General features: G+C 38.5%; 1 protein-coding gene across 3 annotated transcripts in view; it reads right to left on the bottom strand.

The window, feature by feature from the left end:
- Positions 1–1,383: 1,383 nt before the first annotated feature.
- The window catches only part of ABCG2 (ATP binding cassette subfamily G member 2 (Junior blood group)), a 98,433-nt gene continuing 80,782 nt past the window's right edge, over positions 1,384–19,034 (bottom strand). For all 3 annotated transcript variants that reach the window (XM_058433019.1, XM_032142731.2, XM_032142806.2), the window contains exons 11-16: positions 13,889–13,978; positions 11,999–12,123; positions 10,062–10,216; positions 8,137–8,226; positions 7,189–7,271; positions 1,384–5,002 (exon numbers count right to left, since the gene is read on the bottom strand). In XM_058433019.1, the coding sequence (XP_058289002.1) occupies positions 4,855–5,002; positions 7,189–7,271; positions 8,137–8,226; positions 10,062–10,216; positions 11,999–12,123; positions 13,889–13,978 (691 nt within the window). In that variant the 3' untranslated portion in view covers positions 1,384–4,854. The remainder of the gene's footprint in view (positions 5,003–7,188; positions 7,272–8,136; positions 8,227–10,061; positions 10,217–11,998; positions 12,124–13,888; positions 13,979–19,034) is intronic.

Genomic DNA, 19,034 nt, shown 5'->3' with positions numbered 1-19,034 from the left:
AGGTTAGCTTGACACACAAATCCCTATGGATGAGTAGACATTGTTGCATTGGTCTTAAATCCCACTTCTGTGTTTACCAAGGAACCCTCTGATCTCAGTTTCACACGGGAGAGAATAATGTAACAAGATAATGCCCACATTAACACTTTACTATTTAAATAAGTGATTTGGTGCTCTGGGTTACAGATCCTTGGTGGGATCACTGGAGTGAATTCATTACTCAGAGAATAGCCACCCTTTTGGATGCACTAAAAAGAAAAATTCCAGGACGAGTGTGGTCTTAACACCTGTAATCCCAGCACCTTGGGAGGCTGAGGCGGGTGGATCACTTGAGGCCAGGAGTTTGAGACCAGCCTGGCCAACATGGTGTAACTTCGTCTTTACTAAAAATACAAAAATTAGCTAGGCGTGGTGGCGCACACCTGTAGTCCTAGCTACTCAGGAGGCTGAGGCAGGGGAATCACCTGAACCCGGGAGGCTGAGGTTGCAGTAAGCCAAGATCGCACCACTGCACTCCAGCCTGAGACAGAGTGAGACTCCATCTCAAAAACAAACAATTCCTGAACATGAAAAAAAAAAAAAAAAAGACAGGCTCTCCCACAAGCCCCGAGGCCAGAAGGTTCCATCTCAACTGATATCAGCCTCTCTTACCCCTCTTACCACACTAACTGCCACCACACAGGACTGAGTGTACTCAGGACAACCTTGAAACTAATGCCAGATGCAGAAACCCACTTTTCACCTTTTGTCAAAGCAGGGCAGAGAGGTAGGGAAGAGAATGCAGTATCAGGAAGCACTGTGTTTGCTCTATTAAGAAGAAACAGGATTTCAATATAATATCTTGAAAATTAAAATTACAACAAATTTCTTAGAACTTCAGCTTATCAGCATATTAGCATATTAACACGGTCTCACATGAAGCAGGAACAACTGTCTACAGCAGGCTTCTCTGCAAACGATGGCCTCTGGGCCAGATCTGGTGTTCACTGGCTGTGATGTACAGCCCTCCAGCTAAGTAGAGCTTTAACATTGCTGAAAAATGGTTTTTAACTTTTTTTATGAAGTTGTTTTTTTAAAAGAGGCAAATAGCAAAAAAAAGACCCTGAGAGGGAAAGTATCAGGCCCTTCTCAGAAAGTTTTGTCAACCCCTGGTTTACAGGAATAATGAACTCCCCTCCATCCTGCCTCCACCAACCAAAACAAAGTCTTAAAAAAAAAATACACAGGACCAACCAGAAGTACAGGTGGAAAGATGACTTTTTGAACAAAAGACCACCCTCCCCTCCTTGATCTTAGCAACTTTAGTCTGAATCTGCATGACAGAAGATTCAAATTTTTGTAATAAATCAAAATAAAGAAATTATAGGGTTGCACTGAGAAATTTAGTGGACATTGAAAAAGTCAAATTGGCTGGCTGCTCTTCTTGGAGGTACTTGAAAAAAAAAAAAACAATTTAATGTAAATATCCATGCATGCACAGAACTTTAAAGGTAGAAGAAACTCTCATTTTACAGATGCATAAAGGAATTTGGGGAATGTAAGGTTCTATGAAAACAAAGAACATGAAATGAAAAAAAGTATTAAGAATTACTTAGTCCTTTTGATATCCACGTGAGGTAGGGAGAGCAATATTCCCAGCATAAGCAAAAAAATTATCAAACCAGAACACTAAAAATAATTAAAGAGATGGATATAATTATATAACTTTGAAAACACGTATTTCTTGATTGCATATTTGCTTTATTATATTGATAGACCTAGGAGATGTATTGACTCAAACCTTATTTTTAAAATATCTTTCAGAATGCACCATAAGAAACTTGTTTGGATTATATTTTTGTGCATGCACAAAAAAAGGGCTGTAATATGAAGTATTTTTTTTTTACTATGAATACCAGACGAAAGTTTTTAAAATACTGTAATGACCTGCAGGTGTTGTCAAGTCAATGACCTTTTATAATCCTACTGCTACATCCAAAAGAAAAGTTCTTTAGACACAGTACAGTGAGGTATCATAAAACACTATATATTGCCACTAAAGAATGCAAAGTAATATAGATAGTATACATTTATAGTATAAACAGTATAAATAGCAACTTATATTCACTTAACTGGGATTTCTTTTATGTTAAACCACATTAATTCGTCTCCATTATAGATTAGTTCTGACATCCAAGAAAATAAAATCAAAAGAATATATATATATAAAGCAAAATGAGCACATAAAATTTACCATCTTAACCATTTTAAAATTAAGGAACATTTTTTAAAGTGTGGTTTATTTTCTTATAAAGTAGAAATTTACTTAAGGATATAGATACCCATATATAAGATATAAATTATATATAGGATATAAAAATACAGAGAATATATATAATATATAGGGTATATATAATATATATGGATATCTATATCTTTAAGTAAATTTCTACTTTATAAGAAAATAAACCATACTTTAAAAAAAGTTCCTGGCCGGGCACGCTGGCTCACGCCTTAATCCCAGCACTTTGGGAGGCTGAAGCAGTTGGATCACGAGGTCAGGAGATGGAGACCATCCTGACTAACACAGTGAAACGCTGTCTCTACTAAAAATACAAAAAAAAAAAAAAAAAAGTAGCCGGGCATGGTAGCAGGTGACTGTAGTCCCAGCTACTACAGACTGAGGCAGGAGAATGGCGTGAACCCGGGAGGCGGAGCTTGCAGTGAACCGAGATCGCGCCACTGCACTACAGCCTGGGTGACAAAGCGAGACTCTATCTCAAAAAAAAAAAAAAAAAATTCCTCAATTTTAAAATGGTTAAGATGGTAAATTTTATGTTATCTGGTTCCTACTACAACAAAAGTATATAAAGGCAATTTTAATATAAAAAGAGAATACATAAAATAGGATATAATTAAATTTTCATTTATTTAAAAAGTTGTTAATAATTTTGGCTGTTTTGTTTCTTTTGAAGTATATTTTGTGTAAAAAGTATAAATAGATATTTCTTTCTGTGTAATAAGCGAAGGGTATATATAGAGAACTGTAAGGCACAGGTATGTGAAAAGCAGGAATTATACCAAGAACAGGAAAAACTGATTAATCTTCATGATCACATAACCAAGAAAAAAGATAATGTGTTACAAGACGATGCATTAATCAAATGTCATCCAAAAAGAAAAAAGTTCAAAGATAAAAATATAATGCCATGTTCCCAAATTGATGTTGTGACAGAATGTCAGGGCACCCAATGACAAACTAAATGAATTCCAAGATGACCAGTCTCAGGGCGTCTACACACCAGTGATGCCCCAGCTCAGTTAATTCCTGTAAGTGTTGAAAAGTATTTACTTTTAAAAAAGAGGGCTAGATGCAATGTGGTCTCCTGAATTGAATCCTAGAACAATGAAAGAATATTAGTGGAAGAGTGGTGAAATCTGAATATTGTGTCCAGTTTAATTAACAGTGATTGTACCAGTGTTAACTTCTTAGCTTTGACAAATGCACCTTGCTATATAAAATGTTAACATTAAGGGAAGCTGAGCAGAGTAGACAGGAACTTTCCTCACTGTCTTTGCAACTTTTCTGTCAATCTAAAATTATTTCCAAATTACAAGTTTATTAAAAAGTGGGGAGATAATTAAGTATCAACCTATGCACACAGAAACACAACACTTGGCTGTAGCAATGTTCTCATAACAGCGACAGAGGGGAATACATCAAGTGTCATTTCAAAAATAACCCAGGGGTAAGGAAGGAAGTAGTGACTGGGAGAGTGGCTGAGTGGGCTTTTGTGGGCTACAATCTTCTATTTCTTGACCTGCATTGGTGGTTGCACATGTGTGTTCATTTTAATTCACTGAACTATATTTTTTGGTACATTACCCTTCAACTAAAAAAAAAAATTAAAACATTTCCCTATTACTGATGAAGGTTAGAATGAAGAAAACATATAGAAATAAGGTATATAAGTAGGAAAGAAAACCTACATAGGGACAGATGTAATAGTTATTAAATCCCAAGTCAAATTTTCAGAGCTTGGAAATTACCAAATCCAGGAGTGGTCAGATTCCTTTATGAAGGTAGAGCTGGAGATACTTAGGCCAGACTTTTGTATTTTAGCAAAGTTCCTCAGATGATTCTGACACACACCTGGATTATAAACCACTGAACTACCCCAAGAAGGTTACGTGACCTTCCAGAGCTAGAATGTTCCAGAAATGGTGCAAGAATTCTATTACTGGACTCCTGGCCCCCTACTCTACCTACAGTTCCAAACCCTCAGCCAAGATTCCTGAGATATTATACCACTAGAGAGAAATATCAGTAAGTTCTATTAACTTTAACGTGCTTATCAAAAAGATTTTTTTTCTATCACGGTGGCTTTTTTTACCCTATAAGACAGAATCTTTTTTCCAACATATTTTCAATTTTACATTTCCAGTATAGCATTAATACATCTGTCATTTATTAAATAATGGCAAACCATAGCATCATAAAGTATTAAGACTGAAGGGCTACTAACCTACCTATTCATTTTAAAGATGAGGAAACAAATGCCAGAGACAGTAATAACTTGTCAGGAGTTTCCAGAATTCAATTCTCCTTTTTTAGATTAATAAGTTAGACCAGATTTCTTCCCCATGTTTACTGTCTGAGGAGATTAACTAATATGCGATACATGATATCTTGGGTTCTTTCATGTTTAATTCAGTTTGTTGTGATTTCTAAAAATGTATCTCTTTAAAACAATTGCTGTTGTGCAACAGTGTGATGGCAAGGGAACAGAAAACAACAAAAAAACTTGACTGAATACTTCAAACAAAGTGCTTCTTTTTTATGTGAGGATAAATCATACTGAATTACGGAGAAATTTAAGAATATTTTTTAAGAAATAACAATTTCAGGTAGGCAATTGAGAGGAAAATAACAATCATACAAGCCAAGGCCACGTGATTCTTCCACAAGCCCCAGGGTGAGAGATCGATGCCCTGGTTTGCCAAATATTCTTCGCCAGTACATCTGAAATTCAACAGAAAGAGAATATAACTTCATTCCTAGCATCTGTCAAATGTTACTCAGTATATCCACTGTTCCTTAAAAGAGCCTAAAATTTAACCAGGCCTTTAATGATTACCCCTTCAGATGTCATAGCTAACAGTCATTGTGTGCTTACAATTTTGCTAGACACTAACAAGCAACATGAACCTAACTTAGTTAATTCCTAAAACAATCCAATGTGATAGACATTGTACACACTTAAAAGATGAGGGGACTAAGGTTTAAGGAACTTGACCAGGTTTACAGAGTCATACTTGAATCACCGAGTTTTTAGCCTACTCAAATTTATTGGTTTCCAAATCTGTAATGCTGCTGTCTCCAAAGGGCAGAAATATTTATCAAGTAATAGTTCCCTTATCCCTGATAAAGAAAACATCCGCTTAAACAGATGACACCTGTGACCCTTACTAAGATGATCAAAGCTCTTACAGTACTCTTTACCCTTACAAATAGCCATAAAAAACAACACAGACTAAGAATTCCAAAACCAGGAAAAGAGGTGTGCATGGGTTTCCTGCCAAAGTCACGTTCTGTCAGCTCTTACACCAAGACTGTGATGAGCATCACAGATACTCAGGTACAAGACATTCCCAGCAGACTCAGCTATTAGGTTTAAGCCTTAAGTGGCAGCTAGAGTAGAGTAGGATGAACTCCTTGCCACAGGTTAGGAAATCATCTTATACTAAAAAGACCTTGGACAGCCACAGTTACTGCCTGATACCATTTTTGTGCAACTCTTGGGAATTCAGCAATTCGAAAAACATACATAGCCTCTCTTTTACTATAAGAATAGCTTCCTCCTGGCCGGGCACGGTGGCTCACGCCTGTAATCCCAGCACTTTGGGAGGCCGAGGCGGGTGGATCACGAGGTCAGGAGATCGAGACCATCCTGGCTAACATGGTGAAACCCCGTCTCTACTAAAACTACAAAAAATTAGCCAGGTGTGGTGGCGGGCACCTGTAATCCCAGCTACTCGGGAGGCTGAGGCAGGAGAATGGCGTGAACCCAGGAGGTGGAGCTTGCAGTGAGTGGACATTGTGCCACTGCACTCCAGCCTCAGTGACAGAGCGAGATTCCATTTCAAAAAAAAAGGAATATCTTCCTCCTTTGTCTTCTGAGGATGAAGCCTCATCTTCCGCTACCATGAAGCCCATGGTAGTTCCTCCTTATCTGGTCCCATTTTTCCCATCCACTTCCTCCTGACCACCCTGATCAAGCCAAAAGAGAGGGACAGAATAAAGAAAACCTCTCTGTATAGAGGATTTCCTGTGAATAATTCAAAAGAGTAATTTGTCCTGTTATTCAGAATTATTTATATTCTACTTGAACTTTCAGGAGATTGAGGATAATATCAACATACTCTTTTCTCTCATTAATTTATGTATCAAAATCAAACCATTAGCAATCATAGAAAAGGAACGTGTTACTAAATTCTTAAAACAGTATTATCTAGTGTTATTAGAATCTGTTTTAACATTATGTGAAAACAGGTTTTTTTCTCAACTTACTCAAGTGTTTCTTGTTGTTTTAAAGGATAAATCGATTGATAGGGAGTATTCCAAGTTAATTTAAAAACAACAACACATGACTATGCGGCCTTTGATTTCTTGATGTCTTCCAAATGCATGAGGCAGTGGAAGTGCCAGGATCTTGGCAGGGAAACGTTCACATTCTTTGTGCTATTGCTGCCTATTTCATTCTTAACTACTGTCCATGGGTTGGGCTCAGAAGTATCCATGAGTTCATGGACCCATAGATTTCATATAATCCATACAGTTCAGGGACCATAAGCCCTTGATAAAACATCAAGGCATCTCACTTCAATCTCAAATGCTCTGAAAACCAAGAATTCAAACCCACAATCAAAATATCAAAAGGATCTTTTAAAAGGCCCAAAACAAACAATAAGAAACAAACATAAGAAACATGGCTGCACGTTAAAGACAACCTTTACTGCAGCAGAATACTGAGGGGTTGTGCCGCATGTTCACGTGCATTTGCGCACAACAACTCACTTTACGGATGAGAAAACGTAGGCTCACAAAAATTCAGTGCCCCTGGAAGGACTCAGATCTAAGCCCAGTGGCCTTTACACATCACACCATGGTAGTAACAAAACCCATTTTGACATTGAACACAAACTTACGTTGCATAGCTACAAGTATCGTTTACTGTTGCATTGAGTCCTGGGCAGAAGTTTTGTCCCAAAAATTCATTATGCTGCAAAGCCTATAACACAAGTGGGAGCAGGGCAAGGTAAACAGTTTTAAATTTCAAGAAGTTTCCAAAGAGTTATCACAATCATGCCCTCTGAGTTTAATCTTTATTGTTATTTCTAAAAACATATTCACAGTCTTTGTCTCACCAAACCAACTAATGTTATTTTCCCTGGCAATCAAGAAGCCTAGGGTTGGGATTTTGGCTTCCAATACAAAAGAAGGAAAGTATTTGGCCAAAGCGGGAGACCTCTGGCTGTATTACACCATAGCTCCTTCCTCCTTCTCTCCCCAATTTTGTAACCCCATAAACATCTAATTAAAATGGTAGAGTTGTGCTCAATGAGTATTGTTAATTTACAGTGACAATCTTTTGTTCTTGTTTGTTTTCATTAGAACCAGTTGTAATTCTTGGAAGTTAGAAGCTCGGTTATACTATATTAAGACACAGATAGTTTACTTTGGAGTTAATGAGCTTGCAAAAGCCAATATGACTATGCTTATTATACAGTCTTTGTTCTTCTAATTTTCCTTTCATTATAAACATACGTATTCTACTCTCCCAGCCTCTCATTTATTTCCTTATTGAACTGAAATGCAACAAGGTGTTTTTCATCAATTAGCCAACCTTTCTCCTTTACTAGGAGGTATCTCCCCACTCTTCAACCCTTTAAAGGATGACTGAGGAAAATAGCAAATGACTCGCCAGCCTTGTGTTAACCAAGGCTAACAGGAAATTCTCATTCCTTGCTCCTAAAAGGGAGTTTCTGGATGGGAGACTTTCACAGCTCACGGTCAGGGAAATGAGATAAGGACACTTGATTTCCACTGTTCCTAGCTTGGGAATGCAGTCACAATGACAGACAAGGAAGACATACCGTAAATCCATATCGTGGAATGCTGAAGTACTGAAGCCATGAGAGCCAAGATGCAATGGTTGTGAGATTGACCAACAGGCCTGAAAAAATCTACAAAAAGCAAATACTAAGAGTCAGGCCTGCTTCAGTAATTTCATGCAGAATTCTAGAGAATACCCTCTTCAAGTCTCTACCACTTTGTAAGTATTTGTTTTAAAACCAACTCTTTCTTGAAGTTCTTTCCACTTACTCTAGACACTCACTAAACTCTTTTCCTCTGCATGTGCACATCTCTATATAGCTGAAGTCATTTATGGTTTTAAAGGAAGAACAAAATATCTAATACATATTAGATATTCCATTTAATTGGAAGATCCTCAACTGTCAAGACTATGTACTCAACTTTATTTGTAACTGCACACAAGGGAAGGTCAAGAAGCACTGACTATTTTAATGACACAACCACTATGTGTGCTCACCAATACACCTGGCATTGGAAGAACCTATGCCAGATCAATCCTGAGCATCACACGCCCACTGCACCTCATGTGATAAGATTTCTTATTTACAAAGGTTTGCAGTCTGTATCCATATGACTTTAGCAAGGATATGGGGTTCTGAATGCAGGCTTAACATAATCCAAAGTCTAGAACTGACACACAGTATAATGTGGTGAGAGGTACAGTATAAACAGGATCAGTGCTATCATTTAAAGCTGCCAAAAAGCAGTAGCGCAATGGAAATGCCAGGAAGACCTGCCTAAGATTGACAAGAGAACTAATTGCCACCACAAGCATACTGGTATATGCATAACAATGATGTTGCTGGTATGACAATACATATTCAGACTTGACCTGACCAAGTGCTTAGCATATAACACGGCATCTCTGAGTAAAATATAGTTTTAGGACTAGTTTTTAATGTTCTGTGTAGAAATCTTTAAATAATAATAAATCAAAACATTTGTATTTGCTGGATGACAGTATGGGAAATATAAACAAGCCTATCACTTCCTCATTAATGTTTGCATTGGTAGTTTTCAAATCCAGAAATGGAAGAATTAAACTATGGTGAGAGTTTGTGCTAATTATTTTTATTTAAAGACATCTACTCCTACTCTAGCAGACAGAACATGTTCCTGTCAAGTATGATGTTGAAGGGGAAAAAAACGTAACTGGTTTCGTTCACCTGTTGATTCCTCTATGTGCAAAATTTAGGGGCATGTAAGATTAGGATTAAGTAACCATTAAAAAAAAAAGATAAGCAGAAACATATTGAATGTCAGGAACGAAACCCAGAAAGGCGGTACTTAGTAGTGTGTGAACTCTGCAATTTTCCAATATTTTTAAAACACTGTTTTTCAAAATACGAGAGGGAGCCAAAATAGACTACTAAACCATACTCTGTTCTGCTTCTTATGAGGCTTAACGTGTGTCTTGGAAAATAGTATTATAAATCCAACCAAACCATCTCTGCTGGTAGGTAAACAAGCTAGCAGTTCAATGCTGTATGTGGGAACTTTAAAACAGAAATTAAAAATGTAAAAAAAAAATAAGCTAGCAGTTCTCTAATGCCAGCATGAAAGTCAGGCAAATAATCTGTCATTCTCAAGAGAATCTGCCGATCAAATGTCTTCTGGTTTCTGAAATTCCAATTTATTAATGTTTCATAATATGTCACCAAGAAACGCCTTTTAAAAGCTCATTAGTAACAATATTAACTAAAATTATTGGAACTACATTAGAATAGTAGCAAAAAAGGTTGGATAAGGGTAAAGAGGAAAGTTAGTATATTCTCTAACATAATCTATGTCAGTAGATGGCCTTAAGTAAAGCAGAGTCCCATTTACAGAATCCTTAAAACAGGTTTTACGTGACAGGTGAATGTGCAGGAAGAAATGAAGGAAAAAACAATTCCTTATCAGAGGAAACACAGTTCAGACTCACCATCATAAACACAAAACAGATGGTCATGAGAAGTGTTGCTACAGAAACCACACTCTGACCTGCTGCTATGGCCAGTGCCATGGAACTGGCCGAATAAGCCACCATCATAAGGGTAAACATCATAAGGAAGAAGGCATCTGCCTTTGGCTTCAATCCTTAGTCAGAAAGAGAAGAAGTAGTTAACCCAATTGCCTAGGTCACCGTATGTTTTGGATTCTTTATTGTGCAAATTTAATACTAATATTTTGAGAAACTAATATTAGAATGAAAAAAAGTCATCCACTCTCCAACCACTCTGCGTCTCCAATGTTGTGTCTGTCCATGTAACTGCATAAAGTTCTCATATTTTATACCAACTTCATAAGCACTGGTCCTTATAACACTTATGTGCCATTATGTATAATTACGAACAATTTCTGAGTTCCTGAGATGCAGAGCTACAGGCAGTACAACTAGCCAAAATTCAACTGCCTTCTCTTTTCACAGGAAACTCATCAATAGCACATTCATTTGCCCATACATCCCCATATTACTCATTGTGTGCTGTAACTTTGTGAATGAAGGGACTGGAACAATCGAGATGCCATGACCTAGAAGTGGTTGTAGTATCTGGGGGAGGGGGAGGGGGCCTCCATAACCCAACCCTCCCCAGACAGATCACCACATCACTCTGGATTGAAATGGGACTAAATTATGTTTCATAAACTGCTTTCTAAACTGTAGTGAGCTAATACTACAGGTAACATAATCTGAAGATTTGAAACAGCCACAAGAACAACAATCAGGAGTCTGGAGATCTAGATCCTAACCCTGATTGTTTAGGACACACCTATTATTTGTCAAATGGAAGGTTTAAGCTCAGTCAGTAGTTCTTATCTTGTAATGTCAAAATAGATATTTCTGGGGGTTTTGTGTTTGTGCATGTGTGTATCAGTGAAATATATGGAAATCAGATGCAAGGAGCCTGGAGTGAAGCCTGAGCATAATGCACAAATGAGTCTCCACATCTACGAAACAAGTATTTTTTTTAATTAACAAGCCCCAAAAGTCACCGTCTTTCTCTCATTAAAGAAGTAGGGATGGGGAATATACATTAAATAAATACATATATATATTTAATCATTCTACGTATCTCTAAGAGATTAAATATATTTAATCATTCTATATATCTCTAAGTGTGTGTATGTGTGTGTGTGTATATATAGAGGGAGAGAGAGAGCGATAGATAGATATAGATAGATAGATGATAGATAGATAGATAGATAGATAGATAGATGATAGATAGATAGACAGACAGACAGACAGATAGAAAACACAAATAGGCTATAAATATCCCAGCTTCTCCAGCATAGTCTCAAAGTTTTATAAATTCTTTCCGTGTTTGTGTATAACACAAGCATCTCTCAGTAAAGTGTAGTTTTATAAGTGGTTTTAAAAGTTCAGGCTGGGCACATCTGCTCATTCCTATAATCCCAGCACTTTGGGAGGTTGAGGTAGGAGGACTACTTGAGGCCAGGAGTATAAGACCAGCCTGGGCAACACAGTGAGACCCAATCTTTACCAAAAACTCCATCTTTATGTGTGCCGGTAGTCCTAGCTACTCAGAGGCTGAGGTAGGAGGATCACTGGAGCCCGGGAGGTTGAGGCTGCAGTGAGATATGATCACCACTGCACTCCAGCCTGGGTGACAGAGCAAGACCCTGCCTCAAAAAAACAAAACAAAGCAAACAAACAAACGAGTTCAGTTGGGAAACAGTCTTGACAAAAATAGCTGACAGTGAACAACTATTTCAGAGAGTGCAAAATGGACAGGTGTTTCCTTATCTCATGGTTTGGTTTATAGTTTTGAGAACCAAAAATATGCTTGCAAGGTGCAACTGACTTCACCCACAGGCAAGACTGAAGACATGTCCTTTTTTGTTTTGTTACATACTTACCTAACATGAAGTACACTATACAGGTAAATATAATACTTGGTAACATCCTCATGGGTAATAAATCAGATAACAGTTTTCCAAGGAAATAAGATGACACTCTGTAGTATCCGCTGATGTATTCATGTCTATAGAACAAAAATACATATCATACATCCCAGATTAGTTTAAGAAGCCACAGGGCAGGCTAGGCTTGTCTGTTACAGACCTCTGCTGACAGCAGGGGTCAAACAAGCCAGCTTCCCACATCCTCAGGGCTAGACCCACTATGCATGCCCATGAATACCTTGGGTGCCAGCCTCCCTGGGACAGCATCCCATGAAGCTCTGTGCACAGCCCCTCTTCTCATGACACAGTTCCCTCCTATTGCTGCTCTTTCTAGATCCTGAACTCTGTGTCCAGGGAAACAGATTCCACACATCCTCCCTCTCTTCAAAGAATGCTTCTTTTCCTTCTTTGACGCTGGCTTTCCTTGAAGAACAGCACTTCAGTAGCCGATTTTGACAGGAATAGAAGCTTTTCTTTTTCCCTATTTCTGATGAAGAAGGTGGCCTGTTATTCTCCAAGCCCCCCAGTGCAGCTTCAGGAGACTAAGCTCTTCTTACTTCTTCTACTCTCAAGTTAAAAAAAGAAAAAGACTTCTTTCAATGATCATGTCTTCCAGCCATACATCCCTGTCAACTACCAAATTGTAGTCTTTCCTCTTCCTGACATCTTTCTCCCACAATTCCAAACTCTTCCACTTCCTTCATTATTTCCCTTTCTAATAATTCCTATATGTGACATGTACATTTAGGCAAATGTGATCCATCCTTGAAAAATACCCAGCCTGGGAAACATAGTGAGACCTTCTCTCTACAAAAAATTTAAAAAAAGAAAAAAATAGCCAGGCGGCCCGGTGCAGTGGCTCACACCTGTAATCCCTGCGCTTTGGGAGACCAAAGGGGGTGGATCACCTGAGGTCAGGAGTTTGAGACCAGCCTGGCCAACATGGCAAAACCCCGTCTCTACTAAAAATACCAAAAAAATTAGCTGGGTGTGGTGGCAGGCGCCTGTAATCCCAGCTACTTGGGAGGTTGAGGCAGGAGAATCCTTGAACCTGGGAGGTGGAGGTTGCAGTGAGCCAAGATCGCACCATTGCACTCTAGCCTGGGAGACACAGTGAGACTCTATCTCAAAAAAAAAAAAAAAATAGCTAGGTATGCCAGTTACTCAGGAGGCTGAGGGTGGGAGGACTGCATAAGCCCCACAGGTCAAGGCAGCAATGAGCCATGATCATGTCTCTGGACCCCAGCCTGGGCGACAAAGCAAGACCCTGTCTCAAAAAAAAAAAAAAAAGGAAAATACAAGAAATTAAACCAGGCTGCTCTTTACTGTAAGAATGCCTTCTGGCTCGTGCCACTTCCCTGGTCCACTGAGGGCTAAGCATGGTCACATTCTTTGTCGACTTAATCTCCCCACTTCCAAGTTGCTGCTTAATCTCTACCAAGCCCCTCAAACTTTTCTTGTGAAGGTCATCAGTATTTACTAAAAACAAAAGATACTTTTCAGTCCCTTTATTGCTTGCTCTCTCCAACATTTGGATTTTCTGACTGTACTCAAATCTAGAAAAACTCTTTTCTCTGGATATCAGGTCCCAAATGCTCAGGATTTTCTTCCCTACCTCCGGCTGCTTTTTCTCAATGAATATTGGTAACCCCTATACATATTTTCAAAACATCATGTTGTACATGATCAATATATACAATTTTTATTCATCAATTTAAAAATAAATTTTAAAAAGTACTGGTAATCCTCAGGATCCCATCCTTGGCCCCAACCCCAGATGTAATCAGTCTAACCAATAGCCCCTGCCGCTGGACAGCCCTGTTCCCAGAACAAAGACCTACTCACATGAAGAGCTTCTTCTCTACCACGAAGAGTTCCACGGCCGACACGCTGCTGAAACACTGGTTGGTCGTCAGGAAGAAGAGAACCCCGGCTCTGCCATGAAAAGGGGAACCAAATCACCGCAGTCAACTCAGCATTCATAGATAGATTTTCTACCCACAAAACTCTTTCCACAAATGACAGTGTATAAAGTTAGGCAGGAAAAAAAGGGAAACTGTTCTGGTTGAAACAGGGAAGCATGAACCCCATCAAGCCTCTCCCCATCTCTTATGTCTCCACAGTGGTACCCCTGGGACTACATATTATAGCTCATTTTGAAATTCATAGTCTTGGATTATTGTGGAATGAATAGCGTCTCCCCCCACCAAAATTCATATGTTGAAGCCCCCAACCCCAATGTGATGGTATTTGAAGATGGGTCCTTTGGAAGGTAACTAGGTTCAGATGAGGTTACAGGATAGGGAGGTGGGGAGAGTGTAATGGGAAGAGTGTCCTAATAGGAAGAGACACCAGAGCTCTTGCTCTGCCACACAAGGAACAGCAAGGAGGCAAGTCGGCAAGCCAGGAAGAGGGCCCTTACCAGAACCCAGCAATGCTGGTATTCTGATCTCAGACTTTCAGACTAGAACTAAGAGAAAACGAATTTCTGTTGTTTAAGCCACTTGCTCTATAGTATTTTGGTATGGCAGCCAGGCCAATACATAATTTTAACTAACAAAAATGCCAAGTACCATTCCTAACGTATGAACAGAAAAGTGGTAAGCTAAATAAAGTCTGCAAAGATTAAGAAATTCAATTAGCCACTTTGATTTTCAAGTTAAACAAAGAATGTAAGTCATGTGGAAGCAAAATGAAAGACAGTGAAGGGAACCTTCGATCAACCCCTTATTATATGCATAACCTACATGCACTACACCACCATCAGGAGGGCCATGACATTATCCTTGACCACGCTAAGACAGCCAGCCCTCTATGAGGTTTCCAGAGTGCTCAGAGGAAACCAAGTAACACTTACTGACAAAGAAAAATCTAATTTGTGTATTGTAATGAAAAGGAACACTATTAGTGCTTGTTTCTCAGTGAAGTAACTGAGATTTAAAAAGGAAAATGTTGGCCGGGCGCAGTGGCTCATGCCTGTAATCTCGGCACTATGGGAGGCCGGTCGGGAGGATCACGAGGTCAGGAGTTCAAGACCAGCCTAACCAACATGGTGAAACCCCGTCTCCACTAAAAATACAAAAATTAGCCGGGCGTGGTGGCGGGTGCCTGTAGTCCCAGCTACTCAGGAGGCTGAGGCAGGAGAATCGCTTGAACCTTGGACGTGGAGGTTGCAGTGAGCTGAGATCGCGCCACTGCACTCCAGCCTGGGCGACAGAGTGAGACACTGTCTCAAAAAATAAAAAATAAATAAATAAAAAGGAAAATGCTAAGTTAATCTACACTTTGATACAAATATGAATTTTATGAAAGCATGCCAACATTCCTGAAACACCATAACAAAACATAATTGACAGTGAGGGTGTGAGTTGAAACTGAAAAAGAGGTAAGTGACACATCATTTAAATGGCGTAAAAACAAGAGAACATTTTAAAAAATGCAAACCCAAGTGAACAACACAATTACATTAAAAGAAAACAAAGAGTCCATAGATACCTAAAGAACAAAGATCTAAGGGAACAGGCTAGGGTCTTTTTTGTTTTATTTTATTTTTAGAGACAGAGTTGCCCTTGGTCACCCAGGCTAGAGTATAGTGGCATGATCATAAACCCACTGCAACTGAGTTGAACTCCTGGCCTCAAGCAATCCTCCCAGCTTGGCCTCCCAAAGTGCTGCAGTTACAAGTGTAAGCCACGGTGCCCAGCCAGAACAGCTTTAAAAGTATGTACATACAATTAAAATGAATGAAAAATAGCCAGGCCTGGTAGACATGCAGTTATCTCACTTTCTGTACACAAATAAACCTAATATCAAGTACAAAGCTAATTTCAGAACATGGAACATAGCAAAGATTCAATTCAATTTGTTGTCTTAAATCTATCAGTACAGTAATGTTCATAATGACTCTGAAAAAGTAGACAACGGAAACGTTCCTTCCAAATACTAAGATGATTTATTTTAAACACAGCTTTTTCTTATTAAGGAAGTTAATTCATTCTAATTCTTTCAAGGTGGTAATCCACATCTGTTATATCTACTTATTGGTCTGAATATTTTTTATTTTGATTTTTTAAATTATAAATTGGCATATTATGGTTGTATGTATTTGTGGGGTACCAAGTTATATGATTCATGAATCATAAGTGTGAAATAATTAAATCAAGCTAATTAACACATCCATCGCCTCAAACATTTATTTTTTGTGGTAAAAGAATCTTAAATTTTAGCAATTCTGAAATTTATGTTATTATTTACTGTGTTCACCACATTGTGCAATGTATCGCCAAAGAAAAATCCTTATTCCTCCTGTGTAACTGAGGTTTTGTACCCTTTGATCATCATCTCTCCATTCCCCACACCCCTCTAGCCTCTGGTAACCACCATTCTACTGTCTCTTTCAGTTCCATTGTTTCAGATTCCACATTAAGTGAGATTATGTGACATTTCAGTGCTTAGCTTTCTGCGTTTGGCTTATTTCACTTGGCATAATATTCTCCAATCCCATCCATGTTATTGCAAATGACAAAATTTCTTTTGTTTTTCCATTGTGTATATATACCACATTTTCTTTATCAAATCAGATTCTTAGGGTGATTCCGTATCTTGACTATTGTGAACAATGCTGTGATAAATATGAGGGTGCAGAAATTTCTTCAACAAACTGATTTCACATCTTTGGGGTAAATATCTAGAAGTGAGATGACTGGATCTGAATACTATTTTTAAAGTATACCTTTTCCCTTAATATACACTAATTTGTTTAGCTATCACCACAACTCTGTAAAGCAGTTATTCCAGAGGTAGCTATTAATTCAAAGATGCTTATACTCTACATATGATTAAAACCCAGTTTCTCAGTTAAACGGGTTAGAGAAAGAGCAGAGAGTGCTTTCCTCTCTCAGAGAATTCATCCCCAAAGAAGAGAACTAAACCACTGGCCTCGAGCAGTTTTAAATTATGAAGTACTAATATTCACCGCTGAACAAAACTTTGAGAACCTGTTTCCAGAGATGATGCTGAAACGTTTTTTCCTAATCAATAAATCACTAATCATCCCAGGAGGGATTAAATCATATACACAGGCCACTTTAACATAATCCAAATGCTTATTTAAAAAATGATAGTGGGGTCAATGGGAGGCAGTGGGAGGAAGAACATCAGGAAAAATAGCTAATGCATACTGGGCTTAACACCAAAGTGATGGATTGATAGGTGTAGCAAACCACCATGGCACACGTTTAACTATGTAGCAAACCTGCACATCCTGCACATGTACCCTAGAGCTTTGGGAAAAAAAAAAAAAAAAAGATAGCAAGCTTAAGTCAAAAATACAAATTATGAGCCCAGGAGTTCAAAGCTGCAGTGAGCTATGACTGCACCACTGCACACCAGCCTGGGCAATATTGTGAGATTCTGTTTCAAAAACAAACAAATTAAAACAAGATTAATGCCCTATTTCTCCAGAAAACATCTGAAGAAACACCTAAAGTTCTTCTTTATTTCTCTGGATTTTTCTACCAAGAGCTTTAATGGCCAGATTTCCGGTCCTCTTCAAAGTTCCAGTTGAGGACCAGGTTACTCCATGTACTGCATGTCCTTTCCAAATGCTTCCTGCTGCACAATATAAAAGGCCCACAGCCTTTAGATCCTGTGATATATTCTGCGCTGGGTTAAGAAATGGCATCTACACGGCACACAAACCATCAATTACCGGCAAGTCTGGAAATAATCCAGATACCTCAGCCCTCAGGGAAAGTAACAACATGAACAATGACATCACTCTGGTAAACTGCTGTGTGATAATACTCTCAGTGTAGAGTAACACTATCTGATTCCATACACAAGAATTTATTTTACTTGAGTGAGGAATCAACTTTTATGCTTATTCTTTAAAAAATAATCAGGCTTTTCCAGACATCAAAGTAGGCCGAACATAAGCGTCTTCAACTTTCCTCAATAGTAAACTGGGGATACTACCATCTACCCGCTCTAAATCACGGGGTGGTAACCTGAGACTATGGACAGCAAGCACCACGGAGCACAGTATCTGCCACAAGTGTTCTCCATACATGAAATAACCAGAACTCTGAGGGCTGTGAAATTCCTGAGTGCTTACGTTCAGAACACAATACAGTCGATAAAAAGTCCCCTCATAAAATGAGGTTTTTAAGGGCCCACTGTGACTGAAACTAGGTAAGGATCACAACACTAACAAAAGTGCTAACCATACAACAGGAAAAGCTGAGTCCCACCCCCATCACACCCCTAAGTCAAACATATATATTTAAAAAGTGACACAAATTAGCTCACAGGCAACAGAAGAAGAAATGGATCAATTGGACTATATCAAAGTTAAAAATGTTTATGCATCAAAGGACACTATCAATACTGAAAAGACAACCCACAGAGTGGGGAAAAATATTTGCAAATCGTGTATCTGATAAGGGATTAATATCTCCTCAAAAATATAAAGCACTCCTACAACTCGACAACAAAAAAACAAACAATTCAATTTTAAAATGGTCAAAGGACTTAATAGACATTCTCCAAAGATCCAATGGATCTCTACTATTTAAAAGAGAGAAAAAGAAAAGTGTTGGTAAAGATATGGAGAAACTGGAATCCTTGTACACTGCTGGTAAGAATGTAAAATGGTGCGGCCACTGTGGAAGACGGTATAGTAGTTCCTCAAAAAAATTAACGGAATTACCATTTGACCCAGAAATTCTAATTCTGGGTATATAGCTGAAGAATTGAAAGCAGGAACTAAAATAGTTTTTTTTTGTTTGTTTGTTTTTTTAAGAGACAGGGTCGAACTCTGTCACCCAGGCTGGACTGCAGTATTGCAATCATAGCTCACTGCAACCTAGAACTCCCAGGCTCAAGCAATCCTCCTACCTCAGCCTCCCAAGTAGCTGGGACTACAGACACATGCCACCACATCTGGCTGAAAGAGATATTTGTACACCTAGGGAGCACTGTTTACAACAGC

The sequence above is a fragment of the Hylobates moloch genome, unplaced genomic scaffold (genome assembly GCF_009828535.3).
Source record: "Hylobates moloch isolate HMO894 unplaced genomic scaffold, HMol_V3 SCAFFOLD_2, whole genome shotgun sequence".
Lineage (NCBI taxonomy): Eukaryota > Metazoa > Chordata > Mammalia > Primates > Hylobatidae > Hylobates > Hylobates moloch.
This window is presented reverse-complemented; position numbering and strand designations above follow the sequence as displayed.